At 37.7% G+C, this 15,045-nt stretch overlaps 1 protein-coding gene across 3 annotated transcripts in view; it reads left to right on the plus strand.

The window, feature by feature from the left end:
* The window catches only part of ASTN1 (astrotactin 1), a 285,838-nt gene extending 272,565 nt beyond the window's left edge, over positions 1–13,273 (plus strand). Inside the window, exons 19-24 of one of the 3 annotated variants that reach the window (XR_015743019.1) lie at positions 866–1,017; positions 2,831–2,966; positions 4,222–4,322; positions 6,976–7,159; positions 8,947–9,249; positions 12,472–13,273. Coding sequence is in view for 2 of the 3 variants with exons in the window: in XM_087930475.1 (XP_087786601.1) it covers positions 866–1,017; positions 2,831–2,966; positions 4,222–4,322; positions 6,976–7,159; positions 8,947–9,125; positions 12,472–12,527 (808 nt within the window). In the remaining variant the exon portion in view is untranslated. Of the gene's footprint in view, positions 1–865; positions 1,018–2,830; positions 2,967–4,221; positions 4,323–6,975; positions 7,160–8,946 lie in introns of all 3 variants that reach the window. The other 2 variants (XM_087930475.1, XM_087930474.1) reach the window with 2 other exon arrangements.
* The last annotated feature ends 1,772 nt before the right edge of the window (positions 13,274–15,045 follow it).

Genomic DNA, 15,045 nt, shown 5'->3' on the forward strand with positions numbered 1-15,045 from the left:
GTGTTTGTGTGGCATAATCCAGCATTCCAAACAAAAAAATGGCTTGCTCCTTAAAAAGCTGAGAACAAAATGGATTGTAAAGCCAGGAAATATCATTTTAATATAAATAAAAGAGAGTGAGTGACTACTGTTTAAATGGGTCACTGTACCCTTTTCAGTTGCAGGGCAGCCAGGCAGGGAGAAATTAAACTGGAAAAGATAAATCTTGTCTCACGTTAATTTCTGACAGCTATTTTAGTCAAATGCCAGCCTATTTTGGAAGAATTCAGGAGAATGTGCTAAATTTCTTCCCCAAAGGCAAGGTCTATGTTGAAAAACTGATTTTCTGGTGTTTCAAACTGAAGATGAATATTATCTGCATCGTACTGATAAATTACTGCTATTATTAAAAAAAGCATAACATTCAACAATGGAAAAGATATTTTGATTTCAGATGACATTATAAGATGTTTCAAATTTCCACTTGTGCATCAAAGCTCCATGAAATTGATTGTGGGCTAATCTATCTACAATCAGTTGAAGTCAGCTAAAATTAATTAATTTACCGAAAAAAATGTCTCAACACACTGAAACAAGCTATTAGACACGACTCTTACCAGAAATGTTCCACATGGATTTTAATATTCTGTCATTGCTTGCGATAATGTCAGTTTGCACCATGTAATGTGCTTGTCTCAGCCTTTATCCATGTTCAGTTTAAAAACCACTTTGCATTTCATTCTAGATTAACTATTAGCAGTGTGGTTTTATTCTAGTTAAATTGAGTCCCTTCCTCCTGTATACACACGACTTGTCCCAAAATAAATCTAATTTTCTTGCGTAAAGCTCTTCCCCTGATCTCTGTTTTGCACTCTTGCCTCTGAAGGTTAAGGTTGTCCACAGTTCATGAGCCTAGCAGTTCTCTGGTAGTGCTGGAATGGGAGCACTCGGAGCCACCAATTGGAGTGCAGATTGTTGATTACCTCATCCGCCAGGAGAAGATCACGGACCGCTTGGACCATTCGAAGGTGGAAACTGGTGAGTGCAGCCGATCCTTTTGGAGGATGATCAAAACTTAAGAAATGAAAGAAGAGAACTTGTTCACCAAATTAAGTGGTTTTTATCAGGGCAACCTGGTCTCCCCAAATATGGAACAGAACATACTACCTCTGCTTTCACCTTTCAGCCCCAGTCCAGGAGCCTTCGTAGGCAGTCACTTTCATGACAAACTATTTTTGTGTTAAATTTATGTTTACTGACAAAGAAATAAAGGGAGGCTAGTATAGATCTATTTAGCTCTCCTTAGCTAGCCTAACGGGCTGCTTGCATATTAGGTAAATGTATTAACCTTTAAGCCACAGGCTCTCCCACCTTTGTCAGCTATACCAGGGGAGAGATTAAGTGTTTTTTATCAGGGCAACCTTATCTACGCAAATATGGGATGGAGCATACTGCTTCCACTTTTGCCCTTCAGCTTAGAGGTTAATACAACTGCCTAATATGTAAGCAGCCCAGGTTCGAATCCCAGAAGGTTATGGCTAGCTGACGAGAGCTATATAGTTTGAAATAGACCTATACTAGTCTCCCTTTATTTCTTTGGCGGTAAACATAAATTAAACACAGAAATATTTACCAAATTGTATCTAGAACAGTTCCAATTAAAAGATTTCATTAAAATCAATTTCTGTCCCACTAGTATCAGACTGACCTTCAAATAACATTAAGGAAATAAACTACTGACATATTCAAGCTCTGAGGGCTTTTTTGTTTTCTTTCTGTTTCCGTTTCTTTCGTCAAACATCCATCTCAATTTAAATCTTACTGCTTAGTAGGGAGCTAAATGCAAATGATGGAAAATGCAGACTCTTTTCTCATATCTGTGTATAATTTCAGTGGAAAAATATAACATTACAATAAAGTTGTAATTATTCAGGATTAGCCCAGTGGACTAATCCAAATGAATAGACTCCGTCCCCTTTACTTACTGATACCTGGAAATATGTTCAGCATACCCTAAATTTCCCAGGTTGCGTTCTGTTCAGTGGTGGGTTTCAATTTTTTTTTACTACCAGTCCTGTGGGCGTGGCTTGGTGGGCGTGTCAGGGGAAGGATACTGTCAAATCTCCAGTCAGAGGTGGGATTTGCTGGTTCTCAGAACTACTCCAAATCTCTGCTACCGATTCTTCAGAACTGTTTGGAACCTGCTGAATACCACCTCTGAATCTGTTTTTGCAGAAAACACTAGTTGGATCTGTTCTGACCTCTGAGTTAGGATCCTCATGGTTGTGATGTCCCGTTTTGGGGAATTAATTGCCCAATGAACTATGAGAACGGGACTGGGCTGAAGCTGCCATGATCTAAACTTAGAAGAGGCATGTATACAGAGAAGAGAAAAGCCAAGAAACTTGTTAAACAATATTTTTGCAAGATAATAAGAAAGAATGTAGGATCATAGGAGAAATGTCATCCTGATTATTGTTAAAAGGGGCAGAAAAAAATGAAATACTTTAATTAATTAAGAAGTACTGTGTCAGTATCAAGCACTATTTACCTATCAACTCATGGTCACACTTCCTTTTCCTCAAAATCAGAGGAATTTAGTAGCATTTTTATGACTAATACATTTCATTGAAAGACACAAGCTTTTATTACCTGTAGCTCATTTCTATGTCTATTGCAAAGGCTTAGGTCTTTTGATATAAATTCTTTGTCGTAAAAAGTGCTATCTGACGCCTCCTGATTTTGGGCTACTGTAGATTAACATGGCTTTACCTTCACCGCTTCCACTGTGGTCCCTGCTCCTTTTCCTACCAGTTTTATCACATAATGGCTGTCTTGCCTATTTCCCTAGAGATGGTGCTGAGTTTTGTGGATGACATAATCTCTGGAGCCAAATCGCCTTGTGCTATGCCAGCCCAGGTGCCTGACAAGTTATCTACAACCATTTCCTTGATAATCCGTTGCCTGGAATCTGACACTATGTATATGTAAGTTATGATGCCAATAATAGATTTCTTCCCCCCCCCCCCCTTATTTTTTTGTCCTCTGAGCTGATAAAATAATAGCCTTCGGCATACCTTATAAGCTTTGTGGGGGGTGGGGAAAACTTTTCATCACTTATTTTGAGCAGGAGGAATACATCTAACAAACTCTTCATCAGATTTATTGTGAATCTTTGCTTATCTTGTTGGCAAGGTGTTTTAAAGTCTTAAGATTGAGCAATGGAGGTTTTATTGATTTTCCTAGCTTACCACTTCCCAGAAAGAAAGCAGCAAACTGAAGATGGCTCTGCTTTTAGTAACGACTGCAATGAAATAAAGAACTAGTCCATCTCTTTGTAATTCCTCTCTCTAAACAAGGAGAGACTTGAGATTACCCACAAATGCTCCCAGACAGTTGTTCCTCATGAGGAGACTGCAAGACCATGATCTCTAGTGGGTTTAACATTCTGGGAGTTGAGGGAAGGTCATCTTTGCTCAGACTGTTGTCAGCACCTTTAAGGACAATGCGTTTGTCTGCTTCCTTTTCTAATCACTTATGGAAATGGCTTGTTAACTGCCTTTCAGTTATTAGGAATTTTTGGATCAACAAGGTTAGGAAAGCTCCAGTTTTCTTCAATCCATAATGAAAGGAATTTTAAATATAAGTTTAAGGATTTAAAAATATTTTGGGGGAATAAACAGCAAGAGGTACCATAACATTGATTCTGGAAAGTTACAAATGGATAAACTTCTAGGTGAATTTGAAATAAGATTTTGAAATTAAAGATACAATTAAAGGAGAAGAACACTTAAATTTGCCTAAAACAGAAGGAAGCAAAATACCTTAACATTGCATGTATTGAGGAATATTTGTGAAATACCATACAATAAAATAAAGGCATTAATTCTAAGTAAATCTACGGGTAAGCCTTCCTGGGTAAACCAAACCAGAAACACGAGTAGATGAGCTGAATCGACTTTATTGTAAGGCTAACAGAATTTTGCACATCTGAAATTACAAAACTTCCTGCTGCCACTTTTAACTGCTTGATCCATTAGGGTAGGTCCTTTTAATGTTTTTTTTTCCCTCTGACCATTAAACCACTGGGGGCTCTTGCCTCTCTTTTCTGATTGTTTCCTAGGCAGCTTCTCCCCTCCCCCCACTCCTTCCCCAAGGTCATTCCCAAGTTCCCAAGGTGATAATACTAGGTGCTAATCTTTACAACATACATCTGGTTATATTTTTCTGTTCTATTTTCAGGTTCACACTTTGGGGTGTGGATAACACTGGCAGGCGCTCAAGGTCAAGTGATGTGACAGTGAAGACTCCTTGTCCAGTCGTGGATGATATCAAGGCCCAAGGTAACTTTATACAACTTTCCATCAATAGGAAACACAAAAGCACAAACAAAACAGCCTTCACTTAGAAGAACAGTGGCTTATTTTAAACAAAATTGTTCTTCAGGTGACAAGCTTATTCTTCCACCCACAAATATTAGAGCTATATTGGATCTTATGTAATTATTTTTTTAAAAAGTCTATGAAAATGTTTGCTTTTTTGAATCTAGTGACATATAGTGAATTTGATCATTTCCCAAGGCAACAGAGCGAAATGCTTTTACATATGTAACAAAATTACGAATACACTGAATTCTTTGAATAGGAAGAAATGTAATTCCTTTGGAAAATTTTGTTCCTCAGAATGGGAAGGCTTTAATACTTCTTTATTATTTTTGCAGAAATACCCATTTATTTTCAGCTCTAAAAGAAGAATAGAAGAAATGACTATGTATATATTAATTGACATCAAGTGTTTTTAATACAGTGAATTAATGAAGTAGAAATTATAAGCATATTCTATGAGCAGCTGAATCAGCTGGTGGGTATTTGCAAAAAGAAGGGAAGAAGAGGAAGGAAGACAGAGGAGAGGGGAGGGAAAGGGAAGGAAAGGAAAGGAAAAGAAAAGAAAGGAAAGACAACAGGTACTTAAGCTCCGTAGTTGGTAACATCCACAAACTTGATCAGTTGAGCAAACACAAATCTCTGTATAGATCTTTAAAGACTTCCTTAGTTACTTTCCTCCATTGAGAATTTCCCACTTGTTTCTACTTTTTGCTTTCTCTTTTTTTAACTAGTTAGTAATTCAGAAAATGACAGGTCCTCTTATCTCAGTAACTGCTATACCTTTGCAGAATCCACTCGGTTTTCTTCAGCAAGGCTTGCTTTACCTGTTTTTCCCATTATCAATTTGCCCAGAAGAGATGCTAAGCAGAAAAACTTACATTTTGGGGGCCTCTCCATTTAAAAATGGAAGTCACACTAGCTACTTTCTAGCTTTTAGCCCTGAGCTCTATTTTGAATAATATGTTAATACTTTAAAGGAATGTAAAGATAGACACCATCAGTATCCATTGATTTGATTTGTGTAATTTCTCAACATTTCTTAAAATACCTTCTTTTGTTATCTTTGTTATCCTGATTCCCTTACTTTTATTTTCTCTCTCTCTCTCTCTCTCTCTCTCTCTTTTCTTAGTGCTGCTTATTAGGGCAGGCTTTCTATTTCCACAGGAAGCCTTATTTTTTACAGGTTGCTGAATAGTGCCAAAGAACCATTATATACCTTTGGTTGACCCTTTGTTATATTGTGGACTAAATGTCAGTTTAACTTGTTAGAATGCCTCTCACCTTTTCCTTTCAGTCTTTCACCATTCAAAACAGCCAGGAAAACTTAGAAGTCTGAAACCAACTCTCTCAAAAGCTGAGTTTACTCACCTTAGAGTGCTTTCCTTCTCAGGAGAGCTGCTTAGTGCTTGCTGTTGGCTTTCCAAAAAAAGTTCCCTTTATGTGGCACCCTCCCTGGTATCTAGGTGTGTAAGATGAAGCAGTGGGAAAGATGAAAAATGTAAGGACAAGGTACCTGCTTTTCAATTTGAAGAGCAGAGTACGTTTTGTTTCAGTCAATCCCAAATGCTCAGCATTTTCCTCTGGAAAAGTGTAAGTTCCAGAATTTAGGAAGGTTGAAGAGCCTGATTACTTCCTGAACAGTTCTGAAAAGTCTTGTCTCAACCACAAGATGGGGTTCGGACACTTGAAAGTGCTGGAAAGAACTTCAGATCTTTTCCATGGAAGTCACATGATCCCTTTCACACTTTTGTCTGTAATGTAAAAATATCATACGATCCCTGACATGAACATAGAGAAGCCAGGACATCTGAGTAATCTTAGACATCTTGTCTAAGATTTTTTTTGTTGTCCTTTTCCAATTATGAGTTGTTTTCTTCTAAAGTTCTGCATGTTGATGTACTATTGGCCAGACTTGTATTTGCCTTCTCAGTGACAATTTAGCCTCAGCCTTTCACTTTTTTCTCATTCTGTGGATCTTTGATCTCTTAATTTTATCTCAGTGTAACTTCTAGAAGTTTCCTCTCTGAACCTTAGGTTCAGCAATTGGATGTATTAGGGCCCAAAAAGTTTTGATGAAGCAGATGGCTTGTGAGCACATAGGCTAAAAACTGATTATGCATCAATTGTAGTTAGGCTCTGAAAAAAATTGTTTCTCCTAGTTTGGCTGAGAGAAATCTGAGAGTTCATCTAATGTTCAGCTTACTGCTATTTATATTGGTTCATTAAGTTATTACATCGGGTTGTACTCAGAGGTGGTATTCAGCAACTTCTGACCAGTTCTGGAGAACCAGTAGCAGAAATTTTGAGTAGTTTGGAGAACCGGCAAATACCACCTCTGACTGGAGATTTTACAGTATCCTTCCCCTGCCACGCCCACCAAGCCACGCCCACAGAACCGGTAGTAAAAAAAAAATTGAATCCCACCACTGGTTGTAATGCAGATAATAAACCAAATGTTTCTCTTCACCTTGCATGAATAGACCTAGTGACTGCCACACCTAGCCTCACTAAAAGGTGTTTGAGAAAATTTATCATTTATTAACCAGAACCATGTACAGAAACCTTATACTGTACATCCATATTTTATTCACCCCTTTCCCCCCGAATCCAGAAATAGCTGATAAGATCTACAACCTCTTTAATGGCTACACTAGTGGAAAAGAGCAACAAACAGCTTATAATACCTTACTGGATTTGGGCTCCCCAAGTCTTCATCGGGTCCTATATCACTACAATCAGCACTATGAAAGCTTTGGGGAATTCACTTGGCGCTGTGAGGATGAACTGGGACCTCGGTAAGATGCTCCTTCCTTCCTTCCTTCCTTCCTTCCTTCCTTCCTTCCTTCCTTCCTTCCTTCCTCCTTCCTTCCTTCCTCCCTCCCTCCCTCCCTCCCTCCCTCCCTTTTTTTCCTTTCTCATATTTCTGAAATTGCTATTTTAATCTTATTTGTTTGTTTGTTTGTTTTTCACATTTCTGTAATGCCCATCTCCCTCAAAGAACAACTTGGGTGGTGTACAATAAAATATTGATATATAAAACAATATGCTGTATATAAAGTTTAAAAAAAAAATAAAAAAAATTAAGAGGAGGCAAGAGGTTAAAATAAGTTAAAAGTGTTGAACAAGTAAGCTACATTATGGACAAAGTCATGCATTCAGATTTATGTTGACCTCATGTGCCATTCTAATGAGACTTGGCTCACCTAAAGCATTACAGAAATGAGGAGGCCATTTTTATAACACTGCAGGGATGTGGTCACCAGCAGCCCAATGATCTCAGGTTGCCTAACCACGAGTCAAATGATCATGATAGGCTGAGCAACTAGGACCATTCTAAAGGAATTACTTTCTAGCTCTAGCAGTTTCTAAAGCAGGGGTGTCAAACTCATAGTGTCATGGCAGCGTCACATGATGTCTTGGGACTTCTTTTCCCTTTGCTAAACCAGGCATGGCCAGCCCGCGGGCCAGGAGTGTGATAGCCCTGCTCTAAAGGATCACAATAAAACTTAGAAATCAGGTGATGGAGCCTCTACTTCTAGGCAGGTGATCAGGCTATGTGATTGTCAAGATCTATGATTTGCAAATTCTTGCTTAACCAGGAGGGTGGATCATTGCTCTACTTTTTACATTTTTCTCTTTCATACTATTGCTTTTTTCCTCCAGCTGCAGGCAAACATTCCCTTCCACCCCAAATTGCTGCAAGAGGAAATAATGTTCATAAGAGAGTACCCATTATACTTTTGCCTTTGATCAAGCATGTTCACAGGTTTTTGTATTGCTTCAGTTCATTGAATTGTTGTGACACAAAAGAACTCAGTGTTCATGTTGCAGAAAATGAAGAAACCTCAAACAGAATTAAATTCTTTCAGGATCAAACTTAGTGAGCAGATAAGGATCTGAAATTGTATATCTCACCTCGTCATTCTTTGAAAAATAAAGGTGATTGTTATGGAATTTCCCTGTCTGTTACTCTTCCACCAATCTAGGATAAATTAGATTTTGTTTCATATGGAAATTGATCTCCACCCTTATTCTAAATGCAAATGGAGCAAAGAGCTGTACATATCCGGGTCATGCACATAGCCAGTTTGTTATGCTTTCTCCAGAATTGGGAGGGAACTTTATTGGCATAAATCATGCTGCCCCTGGATATACCTCTGAAACGTGCTATGCTATGCTACTCTACTTACGCTCTAGCATGCAACTCCGTAAAATTAGTCGGCTATCTTCTCATCAGAAATTCCTTTCCTGAACAATATCACTAAATACAGGAAAAGCTGCCCGTGGTGATCCCACAAAATATATTTCAGGGCAGTACTTTACCCCCTGGGTGCTCTGCCTTTTTTTGCCAATGTATGGTCTCACTATCAACCACTAGAATGGATGCAAAGTGCCAGCCTGCCATCTAGCAGCTGTTCGGGTTTGTGTACTCCAGTGTAGCTTCTGCATAAGTATTGATGAAGAGCCAGAGTTCAAGAAAGAAGTTTTGGGGTGCCTCAGTGTTCACGATTCTCATTTTAATTTATTACTGTCCGACATGCCCTATCCAAACCCACTACCCTTCCATTGTTTCTTTCTGCAGAAAAGCTGGCCTTATCCTTTCCCAGCTGGGGGATCTAAGTAGCTGGTGCCACAGCCTTTTACAAGAGCCCAAAATCAGTCTTCAGCGTACAACAGTCAAATTCCTCGCCTGCCGCTACAGTGAGATCAAGCCATATGGATTCAATTGGCTGGAGCTGAGTCGTGACCTGAAGAAAACATGTGAAGAGCAGATGCTGAGCGTTCTGTACAATGAGTATGGAGACAAAGACAACTGAGCAGGCTTGGGGAAAGACTTCAAAAGAACTTCCTCAGTATTGGGAAGACAGGGAGTTCATAGTAGCAGGTTGTTGGGGTTTTTACATGGATATTCAACACACCAGATAGATCTCTAATGATAGTGCTGCAGAGAGAGGGAGAGAGAGAGAGAGGGAGGGAGGGAGAATATATTGTTTCTGTTGACTTAGTTGATTTCCCACATTTGCAAGTGGTGTGATATCTAGTATGGTTATGGAAGATGTTATTTTTGGAATGAGGGAATTGCTCTGTTCGTTTTACCAAGATAGTCCTTAGTCTTGTGTAGGGAGGTTTACTGCATGTGTGTGATCCACCAAGAAAACACTCCTAGAACAGCGGCCTGTTCCACACAAGTAACACCACTGATACAAGGACACCCACATATGTACATGAAATAGAACAGAATAACCAAAGCTAACAAAATTCTAAACAATCAGCAACAGAAGAAGAATGCAAGCATGTTTAAAGGAAAGGATAAAATAAATAGAATGAATTAACTAAATATCTTCCACAGAAAAGTTCCTTGATGTGATGTCTGCCTCATTGCCTTTCATAGCAGCCATTCCTTTGCTATTTCACTCTTGAATTTCTTCCTAGGGTAGCCAGAGCATCTCTTTTTGCAGTGCCCATTTGGATATGCATCACTGAGATACGTTACAATTTAATGAAAGATTTAAAAGATGCCAAATGACCGAGACCACAACATAATTTAAGAGCTTCCATAGCTTCAAATGCTTCAGACGAAACATATACTAAAAACATAGCATCAGAAACTAAATTTTGACATTAGAAAATGAAAATAAAAGAATGTACAGAAGTTGAAGTCATTTAATAGGGGAACCAATCATTTATATTTGCACTATTAGATGTAAATTTAAAATAGGATTTAGAATATCTTAACGCACAGCTATCCAGTGTGCATCAGCAGTTATTAAGACTTGATTGCAAATAGTTCAGTAACATAAGTGGGAAGAAAAGCTCATCCATGGTTGTAGAGGTAGAAAGAGAGAAATTAAGAAGCAACTCATCTAATAGGGTTGCTATATTTGGAACAAAGCTTTGCCATCTGGATTATGCAGCTTTAGTCAGTTTCTGTACACTCAGCATTTAGTTATCAGGGTATATTAGATTTATAATTTCCAAATGTATGAATACCTGGTGAACTTCCTTGCAGATGCTGCTGCTGAGCCAGAAAACAGCTGGCTGAGAGGGTCTGTGATTTGCCACCTATTTTTGGCTTCTACAACCATATGTTTCTGTCATTTCTTCAAGAGTCATTTAAATGTTTGGATGTTTCTGCCATCCAAACAGTGGACCCTTGCTGAACATTCCCACAAAGATGATGATAACAGGAAATCTTAGAGCCAGGCGATGTCCAGTAGGATTAATGTCTAGTTATTCTAGAAACCTACCTGTCCAGCTCTGGAGTTTCTTGTTTCCTTGTACATGCTCTGCAAATATTCTGAGCCAAGAACTTCTCAGGGAAACTGAGCTAGAGAAATCTTTATCTGCACCAGGTAATGATCTTCAGGAACATACTGTAGCTAGAATCAATAAGATGAGGCATGACTAAATTCAGCTCAGCAATTTGTTATTTGCCAGGGGTAACAAAAGAAACCCCCAAAGGTGAGAGCTCTAATTGCGGAAGCCAAACTTTCAGCTTCTAAGAAATGCAACATACTCTTGCTTGTTATAACTCTGATAGGAATGAGGGAAGCTCAAACATCTGGCAACTCTATTGCAAAAGGCTTTGGCTTCCTTTCATTCCATCACAATATAAAGCTTCTTTCAAAATATTTGGAAACTTGATAATTAAGTACATATATGTTCTGCCCATCAATATCTGCCTATCCTAAGGACACTTTTGGATTACAAATGTCTGAATATACTTCTAAAATGTAGAGTCTACGTGTAATATCTTAAAAGTTGCTGATTCCTTACTGCGGTGCTGTGAACCCGTTCGTGGGTGGGACTTCCCACAGTTGCTCTTCATTAAAAACTATCCAATCATGAAGAATTCTAAAAGAAGATTCCTTGATCTCTTTTTCAAACCCATGTAGTGGTCTAAAAATACCAGGATGATTTAATGAATAGTAAATAGATGCTATGCTTGCACCAGAACTAAAGTATAGCTTCATGACCAGTATCAAGCATGCACAGCCCTCCTTATCTAATTTGGCTCTGAATGTAGGATTAGTGAGGTAGCTATATCCATGCTTAGGAGGAAATGTTGGTTTCCTCTTACGGAAAGTAATCCTGAGAGACTAATAACTAAAATTAGTCAGAGGGAAGTCCCTTATTTGTTTGTGACTGCCATTCTGAATGCAAATGGAACATATATTGCCTGCAATTCAACAAAGATGGTATTTACATTCTTTGTATTATACTCTTGCTCAACAATAAGCAAAGGGGAATGGAAACGAAATTTTATCCCTTAAAGTATTCACTTTTTTATATCAAAAATATTGGTAATGGGTTTCTATCTGAATGCTCTGAAATATGACAACAAATTGCTTATTTCTGTTGAATATTTTCAACTGGAAATGTTTACACCCTTAAAAAGCCTTAGTCAATGAAACATGTTTAAAATTGCTACATTTCTGATGACTACCATTTTCTGATGATTGTAGAGGGAGAAAGGGGTGGGTGTTTTTAAATGGCACCGATGCTTTTTGCCTAATCCCACCAGTGTCAGGAAGATACATAGGCGAATGCATCTGGAGAGCACTGAGGTGCAAAAGCAAACAAGCAAATAAGCCACTAAACGTGGTAACCCATTTTTTTGATTCAATCACATGCGGAACTCCTTGAAATAGAAGAGCCTCTCCCTCCTTCCAATGTCTTATACAGCGTTTTTTGCCAGTGTTTTTTTTTTTCATTTACCTTCCAAAACCTGGCTCCTAAAATGCTATAGCCATTTGGCTATGTTGAAGACCAGTTTCCTCTTAATTTGTCTCACATCTCAGTTTAGGGTTTCCTTGCTGCAGAATTCTTCTTTTCTACATGCAGCTTTCATGTTTGAATCAGTGGAATATTACTCTTATTTTTATACATGCTTTGCACACATAGATGCAAAAACACATCCATCAGTTGCAGGCACCTATATTTGTAATGCACAACAATGTTGAAGTCAGAATATCCTAAAAAAATATGCATTTTATTTAATAAGAATTTGACAGTATTTTTAATTAAATCAAAAATTCAGTCATGTTCTTTCACAATTTTGCTTCATTGTACCCTGGGTGATAGTTTTGTTTTTGTTTTTTAATAGTGCCACTTGCTTCAGATTGCTCCAAGTCAAAGCAATTATGCTCAATCATCCTATGAACAAGGGATCCTTGATCTAACTTTGCCTTCTCTCTGCCTGAGGAAAAAGACTAAGAAAGGACCACTGCTATCTCAAACTATATTTTTCCAATTGACAATGTGAGCTTTACCAGCTTGGATATGATACTATTCATTGGAATCATATCCCTTAACTTGGGCCATGGCCCATGTATAAAAGAAGAAAGCAAAAGCTACCTAAACTCATTTGAGTAACCTTAAGAGGATTTCAGGAATCTTCCTGATTCTTGAAACTTTTGGACAAGAAGATTTTGTTCCAACTATTAATGTACTTATATGTACTGTGTTGTGAAATAAAAGAGGACATTTAGGATACTGACCTACAAATGTAGAAATTCATAGGATTGTTTTGTTATTGAGCCAGTTTTAAAAGCCCTTCATTTGACTATATTTTTATTATTTTAGGATGAAAGAATGGAATCGATTTGAACTTTTCCTATTATACTTGCAAGATTTTATACTGTATGTTAGCCTAGTTATCTTTTACTTGTTGTGCGGTTAATATCAATTTCATGCCTTTCCCAAATTCAGTATGATTCTCTTTTTTGATGCTTGAATTCTAACTCAAAAGTTTTGCTACTCTTCTGTAAAGTGTGCAGAAGTGTTTTGAACAGCAGTGTTATTGTTATTCTTAAAAATATTTCAAAACAATCATTGTTACACCCTGTAAAATTCAGATGAACTGAACATCTAACTGAATATTAAATGGCACTGTTAGTAATTTGTGAGATTGAGGAATTACAATGTCTGTTTATTTTTCACACTAACTGATGCCATCTCCATCCCCTCCCCAAAATTGTGGCTATTTTTGCTTTCAAACTCTGCAACCTCATAAGTCTTCACATTTTATATAGGTCAGCTATTAGGAACAAAGGTGCACTCGGCAGTTTGAAATAATTATCCACTTCTAAATCATTTTGGGCTGAATTATATTACCCTGATTTTGCAATGGTATCCTACAATCTAGCATTACTGAAATCTACTTTTTCAAAGTCTGAGTTAAATGTTTTTGCTTAAATCTGGCTTCTCTCAAAATCAAGAATTTTAGCATTACATGGTCTTCCAAAGTTACTGTTATTTCACCTTCTCACATCTGATTAGTATCAAATCAAGGATCTTCTTCAGTCCTCTGAAAGATAAGTTTCTTATCTAAATGTCAAGAAATTTTCTGAAAAGACCCTGCTCAGAATGAATTGTAATAATTGTCAGTGTTTAAATTACTATACCTCTTGAAATACTTTTTGGAAAGCCTCAGCATTGCCTCTTTAATTGGAGGCACCACCATGCTGCTTTTATTTGTTTCTAAAGTGTCTTTAATGCTGATGCTGTCTGCAGCATTGCCTAGTTTTCTGAGCATGATTAGTTTTAAGCCATACTGCAATTTTCTCCCTTTCTCTTGCTTCTATTCCTTTTGAATGAACGATCTCCTTAAACTTATATTTCAAGAATCGGAATCATATCTATTATACTTACTTGCCATTTTGTACTTAGATGTTAAGTGCATCTTATTTCCTAAACTCTGAGGACCATTACACAGACAATGAAGACTATGTACTTAATGAACCAATGTCTTTTCTGGGTTTTTTGTTTGTTGTTGTTTTGGAGTGGTTTAAGAAGCTCCATTTTAGCAAGTTCTGTTAATTCAAACTCTGTGAGCTTCCTCCTTAAAAGCAAACTGCTTTATATTTTATAATTTCTGCATGCTCAGCAGAAAACAATCAGCCCTTCATTCTCAGTAGCTATCGGCAGCTCTCCAGACACACACCTTGTTAATAAGAAGCTTTTCGAGATATTATTTTTCACAGCTCAGTGCACTGTCCCTCGGAACATACATACAGCTTCTCTGATCAAAATACTCTCTTCCTCTTGTCTTCTGGGCAATGTTATGAGAACTGTCATAGTGGTGGGCTGAAGGGACTGTGATAAACAGTGATAATGCCTTCATACAGAAAAGAACCCTCCTAGGATCAAAGAACACCTAAGCTCTAGAACATTGGGAAGACGCCAGTGCAAGGGCATGCACAGATTACCATTAGGACAATCAGGTAAAGATGTCTTTCAGCTTTGGTGAAGACTCTAGAATGGTGAACCTGATTACATAGGACATAAATTTGTAATGTGATGCTTTCAGAAATATAACTGGCAAGGCTAGATTACCTCAATATGCTACGATCCTTGAAATAAGTGGGCATTAAGCAGCTTACTGTATTATATATGTACAACCAACACAAGAATGCAGGTACACATCTGAATTACAACTGATAGGTAAGGGTAAGGGAAAATCTCAATTTCAGGTCTTTTAGGCCCGAATTGTTAAGTATTAAGACCAAACACACCTAACATTAGCACTGATTTTATCAGAATTGTAATATTCACAAGATAGTATCCTCCAGATTATAATTAACAGATATTAACATATTAAGAGTTGGAAGGGACCTTGTAAGTCATCTAGTCCATCCCCTGCCCAAGCAGGAAATCCTACACCATTTCTGACAGTTGA

This window comes from Pseudonaja textilis, chromosome 3 (assembly GCF_049901715.1).
Source record: "Pseudonaja textilis isolate UNSWEBS1 chromosome 3, rPseTex1.2, whole genome shotgun sequence".
Classification (NCBI taxonomy): Eukaryota; Metazoa; Chordata; class Lepidosauria; order Squamata; family Elapidae; genus Pseudonaja; species Pseudonaja textilis.